This window comes from Myodes glareolus, chromosome 6, assembly GCF_982192425.1.
Source record: "Myodes glareolus chromosome 6, mMyoGla1.1, whole genome shotgun sequence".
Taxonomy (NCBI): Eukaryota; Metazoa; Chordata; class Mammalia; order Rodentia; family Cricetidae; genus Myodes; species Myodes glareolus.
This window is the reverse complement of record NC_142031.1, coordinates 99520674-99547063: the sequence shown is the minus strand read 5'-3', so window position 1 is coordinate 99547063 and position 26390 is coordinate 99520674. Positions and strand designations below refer to the sequence as shown.

Genomic DNA, 26390 nt, shown 5'->3' with positions numbered 1-26390 from the left:
TCCCCGGGCGTCCAGTGAGTGCATCCGTGTGGGGTACGTTTTTAATAAACGCTCTTGACTGATTTACTGACTGTTCTCCATAGCAAGAAAACAGTGCCAGCAACACGCTCCTTCCAGGAACCTACTGAGCTTTGAGGCAAGTGTTTCAGAAGTTCTTTGAGGCTGGTAGTACAACTCTGAGAAGTTCAGAGCAGTGTGAGACCTCAAAAAACATGGAAATGGCCTTATTTGTTTTCAGTATAGTCACATGATATGTTTGCTGTATCTAATCTAGCAAACACCACTTCTCTACTACATTTGTCTCAGAAGTTCCTTTCAATTAGAGTATAATAATTTGGTGTACAATATTCCTCTTTAGAAAAAAACTTTACTGTGAATTTAGATGTTTTGGGTTGCCTTAAATTAAAAAGATTAACATTTAATGACATTTGTTTGCATTTTTAGTTCTCTCTTTTAAAAGGACACATTTGAGAAAGTTCTTAAAAATGAAAATAGTTAAAAGTATTCATATCATAAAGATCTTCACTTCCTTTTTTTGATTTTTTAAAATTATTTTTAAAATAATTTTATTTTACATACCAATTCCAGTTCCCTCTCCCTTCCATCTTCCCCTTAACTGCATCTTCTTCCCATCCCATCCCCCATCCACTCCTCAGAGAGGGTAAGGCCTCCCATGGGGAGTCGACAATGTCTGTCACCAGGACCAAGGCCCTCCTTTCTGTATCTAGGCTGAGCAAGGTATCCCTCCATAGGAGTGGGCTCCAAAGAGCCAGTTCATGCACTAGGGATAAACAGTGGTTCCACTGCTAGTGCCCCACCAACTACCTAAGCCAATTGCCATCCACATTCAGTAGTTCAGTCTTAGGCAGGTTTCCCAACTTTCAGTCTGGAGTCGGTAAGCTCCCACTAGCTTGGATCAGCTGTTTCTGTGGGCCTTCCCATCATGGTCTTGGCCCCTTTGCTTGGAAATATGGCTCGTCCCTCACTATGGCTGGATTTCAGTAGTTCAGCCCAGTGCTTAGCTATAGATCTCTGCATCTGCTTCCATCACTTATTAAACGAAGGCTCTGTGATGACAAAGTAGTCATCAATCTGATTACAGAAGAAGGACATTTTAGGTACCCTCTCCACTATTGCTTAGATTCTTAACTGGGGTCATGCTTGTGGATTCCTGGGAATTTCCTTAGCACCTGGTTTCTCGCTAACCCCATAATGACTTCCTCTTTCAAGGTATCTCTTTCCTTGCTCTCCCCCTCTGTCCTTCACCCAACTCAACCTTTCTGATCCATCATGGGCCCTCCCCACTGGCCTTCTCCCCTACCCACACACCATCACCCTCTCCTGTCCCCCTTTGCTGATACTTTACTAAAGAGATCTTGTCTACTTACTCTTCTGGAGGAATACACGTATGTCTCTCTTAGGGTTTTCTGTCTCCTCTGGGGTTGTGGACTGTAGGACAGGGATCATTGTAGAGTTCCTTAAGAGTAGAACTCTGAAAATTGCATTTTCAACATGATTTTATTTACAAAAAAATAGACTTACCCACAACCACTCAGTAAACACTTTATAATTTATTTGTTTTAAGATCATGTTTCTTGAAAGTGGGGCAACTTTTTACATCAGATTTAAAAGCAGCTTTATTGACTATAATTCACATGCCATGCAATCCACCCTTTAAAGTGTATGATCCAGTGGTTTCCAGTGTAGTCACAAAACTGTGCCACCATCACCACTGATTCTCCATTCCCATCACTACAAAAGGAAATTTAAATGCTAGCATTCACTTTTTCTCCTACCCTCAGGCAGTCACCAAGTTCCTTCTGTCTTTACATTTGCGTAGTTTCAACGTTTCATATAAATGGAACTGTAGAGTAATAATACAAGTGATCCCCATGGTCTTTAAAGCTTAGCATTAATGATTCCAAAGTTTCGCCTACATTGTATCATGGGTAATAATTAAGTATGTTCCTCTTCCTCTCTTCTTTATCTGCCCTCTTGCTTTATATTTTATTTATCCTGTCTTTAGTCGATGGGCATTATTTGTTTATGCTTCCTGCTCTTGTGAATTATGCTGGTAGGAACATTCATATGCATGCTTTTGGTTGGACATGGTTTTAGTTCTTCTGGGATATCTAGAGGAGCTGCAGGGTCCAATAGCTCTATGTTTAACTGCCAGGCCATTCAGCTGCATCACTTTGCATCTCGCTAGCTATGTTATAGGGTGTCAGTTCCTCTGCAGACTCTGCATTGCTTGTTATCCTCTATCTTTTTCATTCTGGGCATCCTAGTGAGCTGTGCCCTGCTATCTCATTCTGATTTTGATTATACCTCTCCCTGGTGTCTCATTGAACACCTATGGGTTTTTTGGCCACTCGTAAGTGGAGAAACATCTCATAACAGCCTTTCCCCATTTAAAATTTGGGTTGGCTTTTTCTTACTGAGTTGTTTCCTTTACATAGTCTGCGTGTTTTTATATGCCACTCTGTATATTCTGTATATTCCTTATCAAATATGTTGTTTGTCAAATTTTCTCACATTTTATGTTTTTTTTACCTTCTGGGTAATGTTCTCTGAAGGACAATAGCTTTAGTTTTGATGCAGTCTGGTTTTTCTTTTGTTGGTGGTGTTACTTGATTTGCTTTTGGGTGGAAGAAACTCTTAGAGTTTGCGTCAACAGATTAATGTATAGATTCACAGAGGGGATTTATGAGGAGAAGGAACCCATGTGACAGGAAGGTTGGCAAGTTCTACGACAGACTGTCTATACACTGTAGCTGCAGGATCCTGGCCTGTAGCATTGACCCAGGCCCATTTAGAAATCCCAAGAACTGGAGATGCCTATGATGCAATTTTCAGGGCGAGGCCAATGACTTGAGACCCCAGAGGATGCTGTTGTAAGTCCTGCTAGCTCCTTCCTTAGGCCGCTCAGATTAACATGTCAGTCTCCTGTGGACAAATACTTGTAGGAACACCCACAACTCATACTTGAACAGTTTTCCACTATTCCTCTAGTCAAGTTGATTCCTAATACTAACCTCTGCAGAAACGACTGCCTGAGTCAGTGCTTTGAGGAGTCATTCTTAAACCTTCCTAGGTAATTTTAGTAATTTTTCATTTTCTTGTTACCTTTAGGACTAGGATCCATTTTGTGTTAATTTTTCTTCCTTCTTTTCTTCCTTCCCTTCTCTTTCTTTCTTTCTTTCTTTCTTTCTTTCTTTCTTTCTTTTTCTTTTTTCTTTTTAGATTTTTGAGACAGGATTGCTCTGTAGAGCTTTGGAGCCTGTCCTGATACTTACTCTGTAGACCTTGAAAAGAGAATTTGCCTGCTTCTGCCTCTTGAGTGCTGGGATTAGAGGTGTGCACCATCACTGCCCTACTTGTGTTAGTTTTTCTAAACTGTGTGAAATTGGGGCCCACTTCATACATGGCTCTTTAGTTGTTTCAACAATATTTGTTGAAAAGATACTTTAAAAATATTTTTAATTTATTGTTATTTATACATATAGGGGTTGATGTACATGAGTCTATGCCACTTGTGTGTGGGTTCCGGCTGAGACCAGAGGAGTGTGTGATCCTCTGAACCTGGAGCTCCAGGTGGTTCTGGACTGCCCAGTGTGAACACTGGTGACTGAGCTTGGTCCTTGAAAGAGGACATGCCTTGCTGTCTTAAACAAGTTTCTTTTCAGTGCTTGAGGTAAAACACCGAGCTTCCTACATTAGGCAAGTGGCTAGTACTCTACTACTGAACATCTCTAACCCCTAAATATATTCTTTTCTTTGCAGGGTGGGGCAGTATCTTATTATGGAGCTTGGGCTAGCCTAGAGCTTGCTATGTAGCTTAATGTGGAATTTGAAAGACAATGAGCCCCAAAGGGAGCAACACTATTAGGAGGTGTGGCTTGTTGGAGTAGATGTGGCCTTGTTTGAGAAAGTTTGTCACTGTGGAGGTGGGCTTTGAGGTTTCATGTATGTTCTAGTCATGCCCAGCGAGGCAGTTAACTTTCTGTTGCCTTTGGATCAAGATGTAGAATTCTCCAGCACCATGCCTGCCTGTACACCACTATTCTTTCAGCCACCATGCTCACCCCGATCATAATGGACTAAACCTCTGAAATTGTATGCTACGACCTCAATGAAATGTTTTCCTTTATAAGAGTGACTGCTGTGGTGTCTCTTCACAGCAGTAGGAGCCCTAAGAGTCCTTAGAGTTACAGTCCTCCTGCTTCAGACTCCCAAGTCCAGTTAGTGTTGTGCTCTACACCCAGTTTAGCAGATTTATTTGATTTTATTTTTTATTTTTTGAAATTCTGACTTTTGAGACAAAGTCATGCTATGTAGCCCAAGTTGTCCTCACAATGATGTTAGGTCATGCTGGCCCCCAGCTCAGAATCTTCCTACCTGAGCTTCCAAAGGGCTGGGATTACAAGTGTGTGCCACAGTACCCAGCCTCTAGATGTAAAGTTTAAGTGTTTGTTTAGTATTACTAGATGCAGTCATGGAGTTTGTTCACTGTGTGAAACAGACTTGATGCCATTAAACAGAAACTTCTGCCATCCCCTCCTCAGCCACTGGCACCCACCATTCTGCCTCCTATGAGGCATAATAGTATTTATCTTTTAACTTACTTAAGTTGATGCAATGTCTTTATGGTTCATTCATGTCTTTCTTTTAAGGCTGAATCGTAGCCCATTGTGTGACATGTTTTTATTCATTTATCTGTTGTTGGGCACTTGGGTCATTTCCATCCTATCTGTTGTGAATCATGCTGCCATGAACAACTAAGTCTTTGAGCTCTTATTTTTAATTTGGGAGGTGTTATATTCCCCGAAGTAGAATTGTTGGATCATATGGTAATCTAGTTTTAACTTTTTAAAGAGCCTCCATTCTGTTTTCCATAGCAGTAACATCATTTTACACTCATACCAACGCTGTGTAAGGGTTTGGGTTTCTTGTCATCTTCCCCCACACTTGTTACTTTTGTGTTTGTGTGTGTGTGTGTTTGTGTGTAATAGTTGCTATTCTAATGGATGCAAGGAAGTAAAATGACTTTTTTTGTGGAGGGGAATTGAATTACCTTGCAGCTCTTGGAAGAATCAAATGACCTTAAGGTTGAAAGTATTTATCTATCTATTGGTCAGTCGATCTATTGATCTATCTATCGTCTACCTATCGCATCCATTTATTTATTTATTTATTTATTTACTTATTTAAAGATATGGTGTCATGTAGCCACCATGCCTGCAGAACACTGAATTGCAGTCTGAATCTGTTGGCTGATGTCTGCTGATGCCCACTATTACACTCCTGAGTTTCTGTGACTTCTTAACAGCTTTGGAAATTGAGAACTAGGAATCCTTACATTCTTTTCTGTCTCTCCCTTGTTTTCAAGATTCTTTTTTGTTATCTGGAAGTCTTGCATCTCTATACGAATTTTAGAATTGACCTTTCAATTTCTGCAGAGAATCTGTTGTGGATTTTGTGTCAAATTTATAGATCAGCTTACTTAGTGTTGCTCCTTAGCAACATTAAGTATTCTGATACATGAAGACATTTTTCCATTTACTTAGACCTTTTATAATTTTCTCTAACATTGTTTTATGGTTTCCAGAGTATAAAGTTCATCCGTAAATTTATTCTTAAGCAGATTTTTTTTGATTGTATTGTAAATGGAATTGTTTTCTTAAATTTGGGTTATTCCTTGCTTGCTAGTGTACAGAAGTGGAGTTGTTTGTTTTTCCATTTATCTTGTGTTTGGAAACCTCTGAGACTGCTTTTTAATTCATATAGTATTTTCATGGATTTGCTAAGATTTACCATATGCTGGACTATATCACCTATGGCGAGAGGTCTTTTGGATCCTTTTGTTTTTTTCTTTTTCTCCCAATGTAGATTCTTTTTAACCCCTTTTTCTGCTCTGGCTAAGCCTCCAATACAACACTGAAATAGGATCAATTCTGGGCAAGTGGTTTTCCACTGAGCCCTGCTGCTCCAAGCGTTGGAATTTGGCATGTTAGTTTCTTTTTCTCACTAGCTCAGGTCAGCTCTTTCTGTGAGTATCACCATCATGGTCTTGACTCCTTTGCTTATATTATCATTCCTCCCTCTCTCAGACTGGTCCCCAGGAGCTCCACCTAGTGCTTCACTGTAGATCTCTGTATCTGCTTCCAGCAGTTGCTGGTTGAAGGTTCTATGATAACAATTAAGGTAGCCATCTATCTGATTATAGGGGAAGGCCAGTTTAGGCATCCTCTCTGCTGTTCCTTAGAGTCTTAGCTGGGATCATCCTTGTAGATTCCTGGGAATTTCCCTAGTGCTATGTTTCTCAATAGCTCTTTCATGGCTCCCTCAATCAAGATACCTCCTTCCTTTCTTCCCTTCACTATCCTTCCCACTTCTTGAGCATCATATTTCCTTGTGTTCTTCTCCTCCTTCCATTTCTCCCCTCCATCTCCCCTTCTCTCTTCCCTTCTAATTCTAATTCTCCCCCAGATCCTAATTTTCTCATGAGGTCTTGTCTGTTTCCTCTTCCCAGGGTTCTCCTTGTTACATAGCTTCTCTGGGATCATTAGTTTCTGAGCATCAATTCCCAATACATTCTAGCTTGGCTTCCCCTAAAACGTCTGATGCCTGTGTTCTATTACCTTATTGCAAAACATTCTAAAAGTAATTAAGTAGGCAACCTGAAAGACACATTCCTAATGAATTGTGTGCTTTTCTTAAAGATTCATGCTTGCTGATATATGTGGATAGAATAAGTAATGAGGACATTCATACTGCCTTTTCTAGTGGTTCTTGTCCATGGCTTGGACTTAGCACTTTTGATGTTTATGATTCGTAGGGTGTTGTTGGCAGTTGGAGATAGTGATAGTGAAGGTTCGTAAAGGAGGTGGTGGTCGTATTACTTTGAATAGTTTGATCTGTACCCACTTCCCATACATTTCCTTGCTTAAGCCTAGTCCTCCTGGAAGTGCTGGCTGAAACTCTGCTGTGCTTGTTTGTCACTGTAGACTTCCTCAGCACTTAGATACCATTGTCTTCATGTTCTGAGCCTTTCTAAAATGGATTCTCTGGGAGCTGCACTTTGCCTTGTAAGAGACATGAAATGAGCACAAAAACTCATTTATTTTCTGGATGCTTACAATATATGTAGAAAGATCAAGTATGTGTACTTACCATATACTGTTTAGAGGTGATTCTCTGCCTGCCTGCCTGCCTGCTTTCCTTCCTTCCTTCCTCCATCCCCCCCCTTTCTTTCTTCCTTTTCTGAGTGGCGATCAGTTGGAAATACAGCTTTTAGGCTAGGGGTGGGAGGTGTGTCCACTCATCTCTCAGCACTGAGACTTTGTCTGGCTTAGACCTGTACAGACCCTGTGTGTGCTGCCACAGTCTGTGAGTGCACATGGATGTCAGTCCTGTTGTGTCTAGAAGGTTCTGTGTTCTTGTCTCCTGCATGAAATGTGAGCCCGCTTAGGATGGGTATTTTTGAATGAACAGTATATCATAGTGCCTCATATGTAGCTCCTGCTTGTAATTTTTTAAAATTAATAGAGCCATAAAACAGTATAAGACTATAATCAATTACTCAAGCAGTGTTGTAACCAAGCAGTACTGATGAAGTTCATAAGTAACAGTGATCAATATTTTGCAGACAATGAGGAAGAGTATCATGAAGAATAAGGTAATTCGAGTGGGTTCGTGAGTGATGTAAACCGAGCAAGAGGAGAGCTGTTTGACATGGGTGCCATAGTGTTTGGAAGGCATTGAGTTGATCATAATGTCCAGAATAGATGGTTTGTATTGGCTTGTAGATGAACAGAAGGGTAGCTAAATAGGGAAGAACATCATTTTTGGAGGTCTTAAGAACCATTTTGTAAGGTTTGCCATTACAATATTGAACATGAGAGAATTAATGAAATTTTCTGAGTTGCAAGTTTTCAAGTAATGCAGTACTTCAGTAAGATTTACTTGTGGGTTAGTGTATACTGTGGGGTGGAGGGCAGCTGATTTCTTGGGTGTCAGTGCCTAGTGTAGTCTCTAGAGCAAAGTTCAGTTCATTATTCAGTGAAAGTGTGATGGTGGATGGGCTGAGCTGGGCTTGGATAGAGCTGGGAGCAGCAGGGACAGTCCAGGCTAGGTTATTTGGAGGAACTATTGAGACAGCGTATGCTCTAGAGTATATGAGCTTGGGCTGTCACAATCACACCTTTATGCTTGTCGAGCCTGTTGTGAAATGCCTAGTGCGTACAGATGTAAGGGCTCAATTTAGAAGTGAAGCCGGACGTTTCATTTCAGGTAGCATTATGTAAATCTTGTTCTATAGCAGTGAAAGTGAATGGACCGACAACTGTGTTATGTGTGTGTGTCCAGAAATGCACACACCATAAAATGCTTACGGCCCAGTGTGTGCTGGACTCTCTGCAAACCAGTCTGCTGATTTGCATTAGCAGAAAGATAGGACTGAAGCTGTGGGTGAGTAGAGAGAACACAGTGGCCAAATAAGGAGACAGAAAGAAACAGACAGGGAGACCTTTCAACTTTACTGTGCTCCTGAGGCTCCGAATCCTGTTTTACCTTTAAGAACATCCCCACTATCAACATGGCTCTTCTCTATGACTTGTTGAGACCTTACTGAATGGCAGACATGGTGCTGAGCACACTGCCTCCTTCACTTCACACAGTAGGTCGGTTATGTCTGCATCACTGTGCAATGTACTACTGTACCATGGTACCACTGTGGCACTGCGCCACTAAACCACTGTGCCACTGTACCATTGCACCACTGTACCACTGCACCAGGTACCACTGCAACACTGCACCTCTACACCACTGCACCAGTGCACACACTGCGCCACTGTACTACTGCACCGCTCGTTTACTGGTAAACAGAAGGGTAAGTGGTCAAAGCCTTCCAAAGGTCTCTGAGTTAATAGTGATTAGGGAACCCTGAAAATATAACCAGGCCTATTTGACTTCAAGCCAGATGCTCTTTCCATTACTTCAAAGGTGTGTGCGTTTAATTTCTACAAGGCAAGGACTGTGTTTATACAGAATCAGTTTCCAGTAAAGGCTTCTTAATTAGCAAGCAGTGATTGGACAGTTGTGTTTCCTGTAAAAAATAATCAGCGTGTGTGCTGCATGGGGCTGCTTCTACTTTCCTACTAGGGTATTTATATTCATAGTGTATTGCACTTTTTTGATTGCTTATTGTGGATGGTAATTTCAAAGAGGATATCAGTTCCTTTATCTGAAGAATTAATCATTCAGAAAGTACTTTTCAAATTTGTTTCTTAAACTAAATATAAGTTTCTTCAAGTTTTTCTGATGCATTCTTAAGACTGTCCATTTGCAAGGGAATAAGAAGAGCTTGTGATTTTTCTATATTTCAGGGGACATAATTTTCAATGCTCAGTACCCAGAGCTGCCCCCCGATTTCATCTTTGGAGAGGATGCTGAATTCCTGCCAGACCCCTCTGCTCTTCATGTGAGTACCATAGTCTCACTCTCATGGCCTTTGTTGAAAAGAAAACAAAATTGGCATTGATAATCGCTTAGTCACTTGTAGTTTCCCCTTCTGTGAGATAATGCAGCTCTTCATGTGCCAAAATAGTTAAAGAAGAGAGATTTTCGTCATAGTTTTACTTTGGGACCTTTAATTCTACAGTATTGGTTGAAATAATTTTTCTTCAACTTAAAGACATATTGAAGACATTCCCTTGGTTCTGACCTGATGGTTTATTCCTGCAGTCAGTTTTCCAATGTTTACTAACACTTCAACAAAATATTGCTTGGAAGAGGGTTTCTTGACTTTTTAAGAGGCTTTTCTTTTTTCTTTTCCTTCCTTTTTTTTGTGGAAATAAAAGTGGCAGATTTGGACTGCGCATCTGTTGTCTTAGTGTCACCTCAAAGGAAGACTAGACTGAATGTTTTGTAGTAAGCCAAACCCAAACCTTGTAATAAAAAATCCAACATTTCTGGAATTAAAGCAAGAAGACTTACCATTAGGGGAAAAGGGTCATGGTACCTGTCAGAGCATATACAGTCTATTCAACAGCTGGGTTTTCTGCATGACTGATAAAGAACAGGTGCCATTTTGTCTGAATGTTTCTTTCTTTCATTTTCAAATTCCAATATGCTATAATAGCTATATTAATCAAAGAAGTTTAATTGTTGATTAAAACTGTTTTCTCAATTTGACTTCTGGACCTTATTTTTTGGTTCATTCAAACTCTATTTGATAGTTTAGTGACCTACTTTGAAAGTCCCCCACTCCTCTATCTTCCATTTAAAGGTGAGCATTGTGGTGTGAATAAAAATGGCCCCCAAAGGTCATGGCACTATTAGGAGGTATGTCCTTGTTGGAGTAGATGTGGTCTTGTTAGAGGAAGTGTGTCACTGTGGAGGCAGACTTTGAGGTCTCATATATGCTCAAGTCATGCCCAGTGAGACAGTCTACTTCCTGCTGCCTGCATATCAACATGTAGCAACTACCTTTCCAGTACTATGTCTGCCTGCACACTACCATGTTGTGCCATGATGATAATGGATGTTCCTCTGAACTGTAAATGAACTACCACAATTAAGTGTTTCCTTCAAGAGTTGCCATGATCATGTGTCTCTTCTCTGCAATAGAAACCCTGACTACGACAGCAAGGTACTAGCTAAAGCCTAAAGAATTACATTAAGTTTCATACAGCTGCGAGATTACTGTTGACAGGAGTGGGATGAGTTTGTTGAAAGGGTTTTTAATAATTGTACATAAATTTCTGTTTGATTAAAAAACTTTTCTAGTTAAATGCTGCCTCCTTAGAAACCATGGGGTTGGTGTTGACTGTATTTAAAATTGAGAGGCCCACCTGCAGTAGCTGTGACCTGAGCATTACTGTATAGTCTCTTCTGTCTGAAATCTGCCCGGTGGAGGGAGACATATACCAGAAACCAAAGAAGCATTATATCAAAGTGTCCCTGGAATTTACAGTAGTGTTCAGAGAAAACTGTGTGGAGGAGGTGGTGTTTGTCCTCCTCCTTCAGAAGTGAAGGAAAAATAGGATTATGAGGGGGAATTCAGGTAGGTGCGTGACTGAAGCAAGTGTGAGGCCGTGTTCATGTGATGTGTTGTAGAAAAGAGCCCTGAGATTTGCTGAGGTGTGCGTTCACATAAAACAGATCTACAAAGTGTAGGTGCATTTGGTGAAGTCTAGGGTTTCTATTCCTTTGATAAAACAGCATTGCTAAAGGGTTTGTTTTATCTTATAAGCTTATAACCATTATTCAGGGAAGTTGGGAAGAGAACCCAAGGCAGGAACTTGGAGGCAGGAACTCATGTAGAGGCCATGGAGGAAGGCTGCTTTTTGGACTTGCTCAGCCTGCTCTTTAACACACCCCAGGCTACCTACCCAGGGATGGCATCACCCACAGTGGTGTGGGCTCGTCCACATTAGTCACTAAGCAGGAAATGCTCCACAGGCTTGCCTACAGGTCAGTCTTCTGGAGACATTCTCTCAGTTGAGCGTCCTTCCACCCAGACGACTCCAGCTTGTGTCCGGTGGACATAAAAGTAACCAGCACAGGGACATTGGTGGAGTGCATTGCTGGCCTAGAGCTACTGAAAGAAGAAGAGAATAGACTTCCCTGATGGAAACTTGTTCCGTGCGATCAGTGAGGGACATCTAAGACCAATCTGAGCATTGTTGAAATAAAACCTATGACAGAGAGAAAGCATTAGATAATACAAGAAAGATCACTGGGATGGAAGGAGCGTTCCAGCCTGTTTTTGGAATTGACTTTACAATTTGCAGTGTTTGCCTTCAGTATTGGCAAGCATGGTGAATGGAGAATTTAAGAGCTAGAAAGGGCCCTAAGATCATCGTATTGCACTCTTCTATTTTAGTACTGAAGGAACTCTAGTAGATTTAGGGAATTCTGTAGCAGAGCTGATATGGTAATTCCACTCTTCTGATGATGTTTCATCCCTGGGTGAAGTTCTCAGAAATGCTTTTGAGAAATAAGCTGATTAAGAACTGTGTGAGGGTGGGGGTGGGGAAGGGGCAGTAACAGTGAACTGCATCCAAGAGGAAGAATGCAAATTCAGGGGAGCACTTTCTTCGTAGTGATGATGGATTGAGAGCCCCAGGAAGGCTTGCTTCATGGACCAGTGGGTCAGACAAGCCCAGCGAGGCAATCAGAGCACACTTGTAAAGGTGCACACTTGATACCTGTCTTATTGAAACACTAGGGCAGGATAAAATGTAGCCCCGATCTCCAGCAGCCAGGGGCTTGTCCCTCAGTGATAATAGGTTAACATTTAGTTTTGTATTCAATCCAGACTTCCCTCCTCTTCTCTTGAAGAGGAGTAGCCTCGCTGACTTGTCTACATGTTGAAGGAAAGGGAATTTCATCTTATTACCTATGCCCCAACTTCCCAAGATTTTCTACCAGAAGTACTAGCTATAAAAGGAGAGTTTACACCCTTATAATCTAGGACCATAGTCCAGAATATGTCCTTTGGCAAGTATAAAATTTGCTTTAAGTTACTGGACTTCATCATTAAAATTCATGAGAAAAGTTGCATTCAATTCTGTGATGTATCCGTATTTTAATGTAAAAATATACTGAATTATAATCATTAGTAAAAAATTAACTCTCCAGTATGGTCCAGCTTGAGAAACATAGTTTTCGAGAAATTTATTCTATTTATTTAAACTGGCCCTTTTCCAAAAAGTGAGGTGGTTTAAATAAGGAGCATGGGATGGGTACAGGAAAGAGAAGTAAATGCGGGCTTCTGAGATCAGCTGAAGCCTCTGCTTCCTAAGCTCAGACTCTTCATTGAAGGAGGTGAGTTCTGTGAAGGAATCAGTGTGTATAAAATGCTAGGATCTATACTAGGGACAAAGCATCTCAGATACCACAAACTCATGAAGATATTGAACAAAGGCCTTAGTGGCCCCATGGTTCCCAAGCCTGGATGCATATTAGACTGATTTGGAAACACGGTACGACTCTAGCTTCCCCAGTAGACCCAGAATTAGGTACTCTGGAGAACCCAAGGACTGCCAATCTTCGGGGATATTTATATGCAGCAGTCTGAACTGTGCTGGGAACCACTGGCTGAATCATCTAGTAACATCTATAACGTAGCATCCGTTGCCTTTACTTGACATTGCTCTTCTAAGGTACTGTTTTCTATTTAGGGGATAGCATACGTACATACATATGTATATAATTTTTTAAAAACAATTTTATGACACATAATTTGTATGCCATACGGCTCACCTATTTAAAGTACTAATTTGGTGGTTTTTAGTATATTTGTTGGGCTGTGCAACTGTCACCACAAATTAAGGCATCTTGTCATCATACTGAAAAGAAACGCCAAACCTATCAGCAGTTACTTTCCTATCCCTCCTACCCCAGGAAAACACTAATTTGTATTGTGTTTTTATGGATTTGCTTATTTTGAACATTTCATGTAAATAGAAATAATTTTAGCCAGGTGGTGGTGGCGTACGTCTTTAATCCTAGCACTTGGGGACAGAATTAGGTGGATCTCTGCGTTAAAGGCCAGCTTGATCTACAGAGTTCTAGGATAGCCATGGCTACACAGAAACCCTATCTTGAAAAAGAAAAAAAGTTTCATATATATATGTACACATATATAGTCCTTTCGGACTGTTTTCACTAGGCACACTTATTTTTTATTGTCAAATAATATTCTATTATATGTGTACACCATATTTTATTTATTCATTTGTCAGTTGATGGCCACTAGGGTTGTTTCTTTTGGTTGTTGATGCTGCTGTTATTGTAAAGGCATCCTTTTGCTTTTCTTGGCTATATCCCTAGGATTAGAATTACAGGATCAAGCGGTAACTCTGTTTTTAACCTTTTGAATGCACGGATTCTCTTCAGAATGGCTTGTACTATTGTGTATTCCTAGCTAGAGTAGTATATAAGTGTCTGCTTTCTCTGGCTCCTCACTAATACTTACTATTGTGTGTCTTTTTAGCTAGTCATCACTGGTAGTGTTGAGTAAATAGTCTTTCCTTGGAGTTTGGGTTTGTGCTGCTTTGATGAAAAATGATTTGAGCATTCATGTTTATCTTGGTGTATCTTCTTTGGAGAATGTCTGTTAAGATCCTTAAGATTTTTTTCTTTTTTTGCAATATATTTTTGGTACAAGTTCTTCATCATATGCATGGTTGGCCAGATTTTTCCCTCATTCTATGGGTTTTCTTTTTGCTTTGTAGGTGTGGTCTTGTGTGCCTGTGTATGTGTGCATTTGCCCATGTGTGCATTTGTAGAGGCCAGCTGTCAACTTAGGTATCTTGCTTTTTGAGACAGGGTCTCTCAGAGAACCTGAGCTCATCATCTCTGCTGGATTCACTGTCTCCATCCATTTTGCCTGTGCTCGACAGCAGGTACATGTGGTGACACCTGACTTTTATATAGATGTTAGGGATCTAAGCTCAGATCCTCACGTATCTGAGTTCATTCACCTTACCCTCTGACCCATCAGGATTGCTAGTGTCCTTTAAAGAGAAGTTTTAAATTTTGATGAATTTAAATTTATCTTTTTCTTTTGTTTCCTGTGCTTTTGATTTTATATTCAAGGAATCATTGCCTAATTCAAGATTATAAAGATTTAGTCCAATATTTTCCTTAAAGAGTTTTATTACTTTTACTATAATATTTAGGTATTTGATCCATTTTGGGTTCATTTTTGTATATGGTGTGAGGTTGATGCCCAGCTTTATTTTGTAAGAGGATATTTCGATGTGCTGGCACTGTTTATTAGAAAGATTATGTTTCTCTCATTGAATTTTGTTGGCATTTTATTATCCCTAAGTTGGTAATAGATGTGAGGGAGTATTTTGGATTCTTAATTTTATTTCCTTGGTCAGTATGTGTTTGTTTATTGACTCTATAATCAGTCTGGAAACTGGGAAATTGGCATTTACATCATTGTTCTTTGCCTTAACTATTGTGGGTCCCTTGCATTGCCATTTAAGCTTTAGGTCAACTTGTGAATGTCTGCACAGAATCCAGCTGGGATTTTGATAGGGGTTGTACTGAATCTCAGATTAATCTGAGCATTATTGCCATCTCAGTAGTGTCAAGTCTTTGTAATTAGGCGCAATGTGAAGTGTCTTTTCATTTATTTACACTTCCTTTAATTCTTTTGAAAAGTGCTTTGTCATTTGGGGAGTATGAGTTTTACACGTGTGCTTTAGTTATTCTTTTTGGTGTGACAATAGTGGAGTTGTTTCATTTTTAGTTCCTGGTTTTGCATGGTGACAATATAAAACAAAATTGTCTTTTTAGTATTGGTCATATGTTGTGACACCTTACAGTATAAGATCTTAGTGTAAAATTTCTTTTCTACTGAGTAAAAAAATTTCACATTTTTAAAAAACATTTTTCTGCCTTTTTGAGGTAGACCAGTATGTTGGGGAAGCTGGCTCAGTGCATATTTTGAGACCTTGAGATGTGATGATAAAATGGTAACACTACTTTTCCTTTCATCTCAAAATTAAGCTTAAAGCATTTCCTAAGACAAAAATGGAAACAGCTTTGTAATAGATTCAAGATTATATTGGAGAGTTGCATTTAAAGTTAACACTTGTGAATTCTAGTAGAAGTACCTCATGGTTTTATATTGTATAAGCTAATAATTCAGTCTTCAAACAATTTAATTAGCCTTAATTAAAAATTAAGATACAGAGCTCCAGGCAATTGACCTGAGACCTGGTCTCTAGGTGTGTTCCCTGGGTAGTTGGATAGATAGACCCTAAAGATTATTTTATTGCTTGGGAGAATTATAAAAAATAAAATAAACTTTATTGTAGAGGGAAGAGTTGAGATGTCTTGGGAGGTTGGTCATGGAGACTTTTTCATGCCACGAAAGTTATCCAGATCAGTTCAGAGACATCTTCTTAGGTACCCTTCCTGGTGATCAGTGATTAGGGAGGCTCTTATTGTAGAGCCTTCTCCTATTTGCTCTTTTGCTTTGTACCGTATGCCAAAGCATTTGCTGATACAGAGACACTTCTGCATTGCAGGCTGGTTTGCCAGTGGTCGTTTTGTTCTCATGTTCCATTCTTTATATTATATTATGTGTAAGGCATAACTCTTTCATAGATGCTTTTAACATATAAATTAACAAAAGACACATTAATGAAAATTCTACCTACTAGTAGCTTTTGATTGTGCATGCATTCAGTGCTGTATAATATTGAATTGAACTCAAAGAGGCCGAGTTTTAGGGAGGTAAGATATAGATACATGAAAAAATATGCTGAGGTGTTATATAAAGTTGGAATAATTGTTACAAAGGAATTCTATAGGATAGTTAAATAGAAGCTTTATGTACACACATATAATATATGTCTGTTATATGAGAAAACACACTACACCTTTGGACCTTTTCCCTCTCCACATGCTGTTGTCTTTCATTTCTGCCTGAACTCTCCTCCCAGTCACAAGACTAGCTTGCCCCCGCTTCCTTTCAATACCATATCAAGAATGTTTTCCGTGATTTCCCTGTACAACGCCGTAACACTTTGGTACTCTCTGACGTTTACCGCACTCATTCACTTCTCTTACTACCATATAATAATCTTTAGTTGCTTATTTGGTGTCTGTCTTTCCTAGGGTGACCAGCTTCCCTGATTTGCCTGAGACTGGTATTTGTGACATGCAGGACATTTATTGTTAAACCAGCACAGTCCTTAGACTGCTGGGGTAGAAGGTTGTCCCTGTCTCCTACCCAGCGTGGAAAGAAACATTAGTAGAGAATAGTTTGGTTTTATTCTACTAGAGATGCGTAGTGCATGCTTATTTGAGGAACAGGTTTCCTTTAAGGTTGTGTAGTCATAACCTTGCTGGTTTCTAAAACTAGGAGGTAGACTCTTGATACAATTATAAAATAGTAGGAAAAAATTTCCGTGTAGAAAAGTTTGGAGGGTGGAAAACAGTTACCAGAATGCTTAAAGTAATGCTTTTCAGCCCAGTCTTGCAACACCCTGTGGTATGCTCAGCTGCCTCCAAGGCTGTTTTGAAATTCTTTTCCCCAAAGTAATAATGATAATTCATTTTAATTCAAAATAAGGTTGCATAAAGGAGGAAAGTCGGATCATAAATCTGAATGAGAAGAGCATGTGGCAGTTCTAGGAGGATGGGCAGTTCCAGCAGTGCTGTGACTTCCTGGTATGAAGGTGGGGTTGACTTGGTGCCTGGGACAAGGTTTTCAGGGCAGTGACGCTAGAGTCACTGATGTTAGTGCCCACTGACTGGGTCCTCCATTGATTATTCTGCTTGTACTGGATGTGACTTTGCTGAGCCATCTTGCTTTTCCTTCTTTGTTCCTCACAGTGCTATCTACAGAATGACACTTTCTGAATAGGCCCCTATAGAGTAGTTACCTGCCCCGTGTACTTGAAATACATGCCACAAATGTACTGAACTGAGATGAACTGCATGTCATACTACTGAAAAATGCCAATCAGATGCATAGAAAACCTGGACACTTCCATATTCCTGGACTTCTAACATGTGTAACATGGAAGACTCTCATTTTCATATCTTTATTTCCTATTGTTTCACGTGTCACTTGAGACTTGTAAAGGATTCATCTTTGATCCTCAAGCTGGACATGTGCTTAAGACAGACAGGTGGGAGGTTTGCATGGTGGGGTGGCGAGTATAGGGATGAAAGTGTAAGCACAGCTACCGTGGGAACAAAGACAAGGACCTTTTACAAATCTGTGCATGCATGGTAAGCTGTAGGGCCTTAGAGACATATCAGCTGAGTGTCTGCTCATTTGTACTGTTTTCAGGGCTGTGTGCTGGCCAGGCAAGCTCTGTATTCTCGAGCTCAACCTCTACCCCCCATCCGAGTACTCGTCAGACTACTTTAATGTAACCGTTAGTGATGAGTAACACACAGAGACGAGAACACAAGTCCAAAGTAAGGAGCATGGTGAGTTTCCAAAACTGAACTGGGATCCAGATGAGGAAATAGAACTTGCCCCACATCTGGAAGCTCTGCTCAAACTCCCTTCCATCTCTTAGGCCCACCCACCTAAGAGTGAACACTATACTGGCTTGTAGCATTTGATTAATTTTACCCTCTTTAATTGTCACACAAATTGTCTCAGACAATTTTATTAGTTCCATTGTGTCTGGCTTCTTTCTCTTACTTCTCCCATGCAGTTTTCTTCCGCCATTACTGTGGGTGCTCACTGATGATAGTATTCTCTTGTACTGACATGCCACTTGACCTGTTCTATGTGATGGGCGTTTCACTGACTTCTCCTCTCATCTCCTGCTCTTGTGAACAATGCTGCTGCGGCTGTGCTGCTTTTCTCAGTAGCAGCCCTGTGCATTCTCGATGGTACAAATCACAAGGTGGACCTGCGTGGACGTAAGTCGGGCACAGATCCCTTAGCGATTTCTCAGCTTTCCTAGTTCATCAGTCAGGGTCTAGTCAGGTGATAGAAATCACACTAGTAATTGAATAGGGAACATTTAATATACAGAATTATTAATTACTGAAAAAAGTAAGAGAGTGCTAAAGAGTGTAAGCCTAATATGTGGAAGAGAGTTATTTGAGGCCCAAGGAGTGTCTCCAAAGAAACAACACACTCAGAAACCCCCTTTTCCATTCCCTGTTGTGACCTAGGTCTTACAATTTCCATTTATTTGTTGGGAGAAGGTGTGGTATAGCCCTCCGGAAAATGGCAACCTTCATTGCGGGTGCTGTGGAGCTAAAGCTGTTGGTGGCCTACTGGGCCTTTTAGGACCGATAGTAGAAATGAGGTGGGTGCTGCTCAGTGAGACAGACTGCACAGTGGGTCCTGGAGAGTGGGCGCTCGGGGTCTGTTAAGGGTCTTTGACACAGCTCCCATCTGAGGAAGATGGAGAGTCCATCAGGTCTATATTCAGGATGCGAGGCTCCCACTCTGCTGTACCCCTCTCTCTTCCCATGACAAGGTGACAAACTGGACATCGTGTGAGCTAGCAAAGGAAGGCTGCCTTCCTGGCAGAAGAGTGGACAGAGGAGGTGAGAGGTGGACAATGAGTGAGCACATTTAAATAATACCCAACTTAGCACCCGATTTATTAGTTTGTTTTCTTAAACTTGTATAACAACTTCTTAATTCTGAGAACAGCATTCTTTAGGCTCTGATTCTATCTGATTCTTTTTTTTTAAAGGGGGGTGGGATAAGTCATTTTTATTTTAGCTAATATTGAAACAAAAATCATACATAAACAAGAACCCAGTGAGCAAACCCTCATCTTGGAACCTCCTCCAGGTGGCAAGTCTGGGAAGCCAGGCACTCAGAGGCCCTGCTGTAGGGGGAAGGGTCGCTTGTTCATCCTGGCTGCCCAGCCACGAAATAACCACTCAGAAAAACATATTATTTGCAATACTGTTTGGCTAATAACTTAAGTGTATTTCTGGCTAAACTCATATCCTAAACTAACCCATCTCTATTATTCTCTATATCACCATGTGGCTGTGGCTTACCAGGTAATGTTCCCAGTGTCTGTCTCCTGAGGGTCCATGGCGTCTCTCTCTCTCCCCGCCTTCCTTCTCCCAGCATTTAGTTCAGTCTACCCCCTGCCCCGCCTACCTAAGTTCTGCCCTATCAATAGGCCAAGGCAGTTTCTTTATTCATTAACCAATAAAAGCAACACATAGACAGAAGGACCTCCCACACCATTGGCGGTTCCATTGTATCTCCCTAACTCTGCCCTTCTTCTTCCCAGCATACAGCCTAGCTTTCTCTGCCAAGTTCTGTTCTTCTCTGCCATAGGCTCAAAGCAGTTCTTTATTCCTTAATCAATAAAAGCAACACACAGACAGAAGGTCCTCCCACACCATGCTGCTGAGTTGCTTCTGTCAGCCCTCAGGGTTTCTGGATGCTCCTAGGTGTGTGGCACAGCTGGGCTTCAGTTCTCCCATTTGATCCTTTTCTGCAACTAATAGTTCTCTGGTGAATTATCTTTCCTTCGCGTCTACAGAGTCTTCTTCATTTTCTTGCTCATGCTTATTTTCAAGTCTTTATTAGCTAATTCTAATATCTGGATTAACCTTGAGTGTGTATTTTGTCTCCTTTTTTCCTTATCAGTCGCATGACTCTGTGTTTGGTAGCTCTTGTAGTTGATGTAAACACCAGATAGTCCAATTAAAAAATGGCAGCAGCTCCAGAGGGTGCTGTTTTCTGAGAGAGAGGGTGAGAGGGCGAGTGGGTGGGGAGAACAGAGACAGAGAGAAACAGAGACACACAGAGAGACAGAAACACACACGCGTGCGCTCGCGCGCGCGCGCGCGCGCGCACACACACACACACACACACAGAGAGAGAGAGAGAGAGAGAGAGAGAGAGAGAGAGAGAGAGAGAGAATTGTTCTTGCTGATAGGCAACTAAGCTGATCATTTTAGGCCAGAGATTTAGCTGAGTGAGGGTGATTTATTGCTTAGGTAGAGCCACTCCTGTTTGGGACGAGGCTGTCCAGGTCATCCCTGGAGCCTGGAGTGCTCACTCTTTTGGAGACAATGCTATATGCCTTACTCTCTGTGTATTTTTAAATCATTTTTTATCAAATATTTAAACACACAGGCAGTAAAGATCTTTACCCCCAGGGCACCCACATTTTAAATTTTGTCTTGAATAACTGCAGATATCTCTGCTTCACAGAGTTTTCTCAAGTTTCAACAGTGTTGAACTGCATCACAAGTCACCAAAGTTTTGAAAGGAAATCCATTCTTATTTGAGGTCTCTCTGCCAGACGTTGTCCTGGTTTCTCCGAACTACTGCATCAGCTCTTGCCTGGTCAGTGACTGGATCCTAGTCTACCCAAGGGCCAGTCTGACATGTCTCTGGGTGAGGTGGCTGCTGTCGTCAGTTCTTCTTGAGGTTCTCTGTCTCTCGCTTCTACAGAGAGCCGATGGCTCCAGGAAATATCCGTGCTGTAGCAAAGCTTCAGGCTGTCCTTGTTCAGAGCGCTGGTCTGTGCAAAGCCACCACAGCCCACGAGGAAGCATGTCAGTTTTATTTTAGAACATGTCATTTTACTTTGAAAATGTCATTTTTATCATTTTCTTTCAAAGCAAATGTATAAATGTATAAAAACTTCAGTCAACTACGAATGCCACACAGAATTCTGAGGTGATTGTTCAGTCTGTAAAGTATGTCCTTAGAGCCCAAGTAAAACTGGGTGAAGTTGAATGCACCTTTTTTTTTTCTTTTTTTTTGGTGGGGGGTTCGAGACAGGATTTCGCTGTAGCTTTGGAGCCTGACTTGGTACTAACTCTTGTTGACCAGGCTGGCCTCAAATTCACAGAGATCCACCTGCTTCTGCCTCCTGAGTGCTGGAATTAAAAGTGTATGCCACCACTGCTGGATTGAATGTACTTCTTATACCAGAGATGCTGAGACGGGGACAGAGACAGATGGATCCCTGGAGCCTGCTGGCCAGCTAGCGTACTAGATCAGTGAAGCTTGAGGATATGAGAGAATCTGCTTGAAGAAAGACCAGAAGTTGTCCTCTGGTCGCCACGTGCCTATACCTGTACCTGCACACCCACCACCCCTCACATGAACTGTATACACAGCTACCCAGGAAAGAAAGAATACAGAGTTCAACATGATTAATTATGGATAAGATGCTAAAAAATTCTTGACCAAACATTGGAAAACTAAAAAAGATTCCATAACAGTGTACTTCTTTTATTATAGAAATCTTGATACTTAATTCCCAGTAGATTTTCCTGATGTCAAATTAAGGATATTATTTATGGAGGGCAGCTCTAGTTCTTCTGAGTTGAGTGCAGCTTATAATAATGAATCCATCAGTAAATGACCTATCTGAGTGTGAGAGAATGACTAGACATTTTGATGGCAAATTGATTTAGGTGCTCGTGAGACAGAAGGTCTAGGAGTACTTATGTCCATGAAGGTCTATGAGTCCTTCTGTATGTGAAGGTCTATGAGTTCTGTCTGTGAAGATCTATGAGTTCTGTTCGTGGAAGTCTATGAGTCCTTTTGTCTATGAAGGTCTATGAGTACGTTTGTCTGTGAAGATCTATGAGTCCTGTCCATGAAGGTCTATGAGTCCTTCTGTCTGTGAAGGTCTATGAGTACGTTTGTCTGTCTATTTTGACCTATTAGCTGTAGACATCCTTTATGAGATGGGAAAAAAGTTGATGTCTTTTCTTGTCTCCTTTTTAAAACATCCTCCCTAAGGAAGATAGTGAAGGGCTCTTAGTTTAAAAACTATGATTTATGATTTTATCTGTTTTTCCAAAATTGTTGCTCTCACAGCCAGTTGTGGATTAGGGACTGTTAATATGCTCACACACATAATTTTGAAAGCATGTGTTGTAAACAAGACTTTAAAACATAGTCGTAGAGAAACAGAGCATCTTGGAAGTATAAACAAAGTACCTTAAAAATGCTGCTTCCCCTAAGACAAGTGGAAAAAGGCAAACTAAGTTATTTTTTGAAATCCAATGGCAAATAAAACATTTGGCAGATATTGTCAGTTTTGATTTACTCAACTGAATTTGTAAAAAATGTTTTTGGGAAAATGAGTTACTGAGTTGGGAATAAATTGTTGCCATTCATGAATACTATTTTCCAGAGGAGGCTCAGTGAACAGTTCTGAGGGTTGGCCTATCCTTCTTGGTTATGTTTCTTTTATGTCCTCTATCACCTCCTGTTCCCTCTACAATTCTTCTCCTGGCTTTAATGTTTATAGTATGATAATGCATTATTATTGTTGTTGTTATGTGTTTGTTTTGAGACAGGGTCTCACTGTGTAGCCTTGGCTGTCTTGGAACACACTCTGTAGACCAGGCTGGCCTTGAACCCACAGAGATCCTCCTGCTTATGCCTTCCAAGTGCTTAAATTTTGTAACTAAAGTTGTGTCTCATGTATTTGTATTATTAATGACACATAGAATTTATATAAGTGTCAAGACATACACAATCCCTCGATGATTCCAAACAATGTAGGGTCAAGTCTTAACATTTTAGAATTTATCTTTTTCTTGGTGTTTTCCTTGTCTGTGCCACATGCACATGAGTCCTTTAAATCTCCCATATCTTTTCAGTTGCTAACTTCATGAATCATGAAGCATTTGTCCTAGGACAGGTATCTTAGAGAGGGTTACTGTTGTTGCGATGAAACATCATTACCAACAGCAAGTTGCCAGGGGAAGGATTTATTTCATTCACAGTTCCACATAGCAGTTCATTATCAGAAGCAGTGAGGGCAGGATCCTGGAGGCAGGAACTGATGCAGAGGCCACTGTGGGGTGCTGCTTTCTGGCTTGCGTCTCCTACTTGTTCAGCCTGCTTTCTTATAGTACCCAGTACCACCAGCCCAGGGATGGTACCGCTCACCATGGGCTGGGCCTTCCCCATTTATCACTCACTAAGGAAATGCCTTATATCGATCTTATTGAGGCATTTTCTCAATTGAAGTTTCTTCCTCTCTGATGACTCTAGCTTGTTTCAAGTTGACATAACACTGGCCAGTACAACAGTATAACTTTACCTGGAATAATTCGATCTGCTTCTGATTGTTTGTGACTTTCTAAGAAAATAAGGATTACATTTCACACCAGTCATTTTTATCCCCTCATTCCTTTCCCCAGTGGACTCAGCTCCAGTCCTGGAGTACTTTATTTCCCAGCTACACCAACAGCTTCAACTCCCCCCCCCCCTTTTTAAGTTGTTACTCTAAGAAAACAATGAACTATCTTAACACTCTTTAGTAAAATAGTGGGGATCTCTGCTATACAGGACAACAACAGGATATGCAAGGGGAGCCCCAGTCAGAGCCCCTTACCTGTGGTATAGCAGAAACCAGAGGCCTCAAGCCCGATCAATGACCCATGGCAATCAACACTTGTAAGATGAATGGACCAAAAGGGTAAACTGTGTGACTCAAGGGGCCACAGGACAGCTTCCATGGCAAGATGATTCTTTTTCTGTTTTTGTTTTGTTTATTCTTTTAAATTTGGTTTTGATTTATGGGGGAGGTTGCAAGGGAAGAGGACAAATTCAAGGAGACTGGGAGATAAGAGAAATCAGAGCGCATGATGTAAAGTCCACAAAAAGTCAATAAAAGTAAAAAAAAAAAGCAAAAAACAGTGGTTACTTTCATGTTCTTAATTCACATTTTCTTGCTACAAATAACTAATTACTGGTTGGTTATGGCTAGTAACTTACTAAAAAGTTACATATGAATTCATTTTAATTGTCATGTCTGTTAACAGGGGTTGGTTGGTCCTGTTTAAGAAGACTGGAAAGAAGTGAAAGTTTTGGTAAAACAATATGAATAGTTGATTGTGGTCAATGTGTATCACATTGAGACAGGAATCACTTTTCAGTGGGAATATTTTTAAATAGGCAAAGCGAGGGTCTAGAGAGATGGCTTAGTGATTAGAACATTTGCTGTTTTATCAGAGGACCTGGTTTCAGTTCCCAGCACCCACAGGGTGACTCACAACTGCCTGTAACTCCATTTTCAGGGGATCCAAGGTTTTCTGCTGGTATCCTTATGCTCCTGCATGCACGGATGAATGTACATACATGCAGGCTCACACACATATACATACATTAACTAATACAATCCTTATAAAAATAAAACAGGAGAAACTTGGCTTAAGTGTTAAAAGAGAACTGGGGTAGCAAGTTGCAGTGTTTTATATGGTCATAGTTGAGTGTACACATTTAGGTAGCATTACTCTTCTAGTAATTGTTTATCCGTTTGTCTTCTCTATAACTTCAAGGGCACTTGGGGGCAGAGTCTATAATCTTACTTCTCCTGGGCTGTCCTAACACTTATTTATATCTAGTGAAGCGCAATTAATAAAAATCTAGGGACAGAAATTGGGGTTCAACCTAAAAACCAGAAAAGCAAAGCAGCCAGCCACTGGCTCTTACCTCTACCTCAGTCTGAAATGGCGATCCTACCTCCAGGAATCTCAGAATGAGAATGAGACTGAGAACTGTCCCATTTTACAATCCTCTCTAGTTCTGGGATTAAGGATATTTACCACTACCGCCTGGTATCTATGGCAAGCTAGTGTGGCTACTGGGATTAAAGGTGTGTGTCATTGTGGCTACTGGGATTAAAGGTGTGTGTCATTGTCGCCTGGTCTGTAAGTCTAGCCAGTGGGGCTGTTTTACTTTTCTGATCTTCAGGCAAGCTTTATTTACTAAAATACAAATGAAATGCCACTACAGTCTAGCAAGTATACAAAAAAGGGTTTCTTTTTTTCTGTTCATTTTTGTATTTCATAGACAAATACTAAGTTACACTACAGGATTTCTGATAAAGTAGTATCAGCCTAGACTGATGATTGTCAAGCAGGGGTGGGACTTAGAAGACTGAGAGAGTTGATAACACCGTGGTCAGAGGGACAAAGTTTCAGAGAAACATCACATTGCAAGAGTGACATCTTAGAAGCACCCATCAAACCAGCTTGCTCTAAATAAAGTTCACGGAGACATAGTTACAGAGGTAGGTTGTGGCAAAAACCATAAAATATGTAGACCCCAGCTCCTTAAACTGTGAGTCACACTCATCATCCACAGGCAATGAGCCTGAACTGCCCCCTGCAGTGCATGACTTCCCTGCAGACTTGGTTCTGAGTATGCAACAGGTGCACTCCCCACTTGAGAATGCCGTCCAGCACACCGTGCAGTGTCAGATACTGACTGCAACAAGAGTGTTGCAGACTGGGGACTGTGGGAGAGTTTAAATCACATCCAGGATCGTGATAATTGCTGAATTGCAGAAAATAAAGACTTGTGTTTTCTTAATGTCATTTCTCATCCTGTAAGTATCGAATTAGTGTATCTTTGTGTTGTGTTAGGATATTGATGGAAAACAAAAGAAAAAACAAGCCACTCTTTCAGTCGTTGACTTGCATATCATCAGAAATCACTGAATGACTTTCAGCTAAGAAGTAGGACAGAATTTCCAGCAATTGCTGAAATGGCCCTAAACATATGTCTGCCATTTTTGTGCTATATAATTATGTGAAGCGACATTCTTAGCTTTGACAATTAAAAATTGATCAACTCTGAAGAACACTAAAGAGTTTTTACATCCTTCAGCATCAAACATTCAGTCAAGATTTAATTCTCTATGCAAAAATAAATAAGCACACCCCTTTCATTAGTGTTAAATTTACTTTCATCTTAAATGAATGGTAAAATTTATTTTATAATTTTTATAAAACTATATGTATACCAAAGGTTTGTTTAAATAATTTTTTATGAGTTATTGTGAGTATATTTTTTTATTTGTAGATCTACTCATATTCATATATATTGGGGATCACATCCAAATTTCTCAGGCAAGAAAAAGGTC

General features: G+C 40.5%; 1 protein-coding gene across 1 annotated transcript in view; it reads left to right on the top strand.

The window, feature by feature from the left end:
- Positions 1-26390, top strand: part of Babam2 (BRISC and BRCA1 A complex member 2) — a 362656-nt gene that overhangs the window by 72500 nt on the left and 263766 nt on the right. The window contains exon 4 of the mRNA XM_087907383.1: positions 9387-9481. Within this exon, the coding sequence (XP_087763509.1) occupies positions 9387-9481 (95 nt within the window). The remainder of the gene's footprint in view (positions 1-9386; positions 9482-26390) is intronic.